The sequence below is a fragment of the Perkinsus marinus genome, assembly GCF_000006405.1.
Source record: "Perkinsus marinus ATCC 50983 genomic scaffold scf_1104296937438, whole genome shotgun sequence".
Taxonomy (NCBI): domain Eukaryota; phylum Perkinsozoa; order Perkinsida; family Perkinsidae; genus Perkinsus; species Perkinsus marinus.
Genome location: NW_003213840.1, coordinates 1 through 2,266, shown reverse-complemented (window position 1 = coordinate 2,266; position 2,266 = coordinate 1). Strand labels below are relative to the sequence as shown.

Below are 2,266 nucleotides of genomic sequence, written 5' to 3'. Positions count from 1 at the left end.
GTATCATCAAGAAGGATGATGGTCTCTTTGCTTTGCCCCCACTGATAGTGACTGCGAAGGTGACCCTACTATTGTTAGCTAGTTTAGGTATCCTTAGCATCAACTATGTTGGTCGAATGTTCTTTTCTTAGTAGTCGTGTAATCAATCTAGGTAAGTGGTAGATGAGTTCTCCAATCATTAGAATTCCGTTGTGTTTTATCCAAGATGTGAGTGGATTCGTCAATCAGCTCGAGGAGTGAATGGACTTACCCAGCTTTGTGAAGGTATATACTCTCAATTAAGTGGACATTTGATAGTCGACAGCAGTAACTCGAACTTCGCACCGATATAATACACTTGAGTGAGTACATATCCTGGGCTGCTACTAAGTCGAACCCAAGATTACGATATGAGCGGACAAATATGCTTAGCTTCCTGAATGCTGCATTCATGTCATCTTCTTAGAATGTCGGTGACGGTTTATTGTCGGTGACTTTCGATTCAATAGTCACCGACAATAAATCAAAATCAGGCTGAGAGCATTAAATGTGGATTTACATTATGCGAGATTCGAACTACGAATGATTTATGCATCATCTCTGGAACCGAATGATTCATTGATGTACTCCATTTTCCGAGTTCAAGTTGTGGACAAGTGACGTTCCCGAGCTCAGATGAAAATTGCGCATCAAAGATCATTGAAAAAACCAGTTTCTTCTCAAGATAGGGAATTCAGTTTCCCATGTCCGAATGACTCGAGTTTTCTATCCTACTTGGAGCCTTGGGGCTTCCAATCCAGAAGACACAATATAAAAGCTCGGCAGTTTGAAGTTAGAAAAATATCAAGAAAGTTATCAGAAAAAAACATCATGTGAAATAATTCGGCAAAATACAACGCAGCAAAAAAAAGGTAGCAGAATAGTGGCACTAGATGAAAAGCAACTTCGAACTTGTTACTCTCTATACTTGATTGCTAAAGTGAATACGAGTCATTGCTGAAATGTGAATATGACTAGCACTTCATAATGTAGGAGGCGGCATATACGCAGGAGCAAATAAGTGAAATTGTCAGGAATTTTAGCAATTGGTAAACCGACAATATTAGAAAAAAAGGTGACACACTTCAAATGAGTGGCGAATTGTGTTACACAGCTCCCAACCAACCCAGTTGGTCCAACTGTCCAGCCTTTCGGAATGATGGTGCAGATTGAAACGGTCCTTAATAACGAGCAATACATGATACAGCAATCACGTTCTTCTGCTCTAAGGCTACTGCCCTTAATTAACGTCGCTCCGCTCCTTCATCCTCTGGGCTTGGCACCTCCGACGAGTCTTCTGATGACTCGAATCCGCTCGACTGGTTGTGCCTGTGCTGCTGACGCTGCTTGAATTTTTTTTCCTTTTTTTTCCTTTTTTTCTTTTTTTTTCTTCTTTTTTCTTTTTTTTTCTTTTTTTTTTTTTTTACAGCGACATGCAGATGAAATATACAAAGAGAGTGCGCTAAGCTACCCAAAACGCTATGCGGCATGCGCCGCTTCTAAGCAATCATAAAAGGCCCCGTCGAGCATCAAGATGTTGCATCAGGGCCAAGAAGAGTCGATTGAAGGCCTTACGGCGCTTCAAATCGACGACCATTTTGTAAAAATGATAGGGGACACCTCCCTTAACGCGTTTCCTGGCATGCTCTAGGAGCGGGCAGGAGCGCAGGAGATGCCGTAGATTCCCTACCGTAGATCACTCCACACCTGTGAAGATGCGCAGGAGTGGGAGCCCTACCGAAAACCACGGCACTGCCAGCGGGCGTAACTTCCCCTCGACTCCATAGCCTCGCATGCGAGGCACAGTAGAAGAAGTCGTTGACGCAAGTGCCTAGACCGGCCCGTTTGTCTGACCACCACCTACGCAGTGCCAGACGCCCGGCTTCGGCCTGATTACGCCTAAGGGTCTTCACACTGATTTCCGTCTCCGCAGAGACTTCCATCATGGAGGCACCCTTGGCTGCCAATTCATCGGCTCGGTCATTAGCAAACATGCCACTATGACCAGGCACCCAGTGGAAGGTGACCTTGTCCGGGATTTCAGCTAAGAGCAGGGTGATCTGTCTCGCTTTGTCCCGCCCAGCCACCGTAGATCTCGACGACAGGATCTTGAGTACTGCTTGAGAGTCCGTGAAGACTGCCCATTCTTCCTCTCCTTCCGTCGTCAGGATAACCCAGCGGACTGCTTCAAGAACTCCGAGGAGTTCACAGTCCGTGATAGTAGCGTAGGGGGAGAGTTTCCAGTAGT

The 2,266-nt window shown here is 45.4% G+C and overlaps 1 protein-coding gene across 1 annotated transcript; it reads right to left on the bottom strand.

Moving 5' to 3' along the window:
- Positions 1–1,525: 1,525 nt before the first annotated feature.
- Pmar_PMAR003833 (hypothetical protein) lies at positions 1,526–2,012 on the bottom strand (the record flags this gene model as incomplete). Its single annotated transcript, XM_002783074.1, has 3 exons — positions 1,526–1,665; positions 1,757–1,867; positions 1,916–2,012. The coding sequence occupies 3 exons, from the start codon at positions 2,010–2,012 to the stop codon at positions 1,526–1,528; spliced, it is 348 nt and encodes a 115-aa protein (XP_002783120.1).
- Positions 2,013–2,266: the final 254 nt, after the last annotated feature.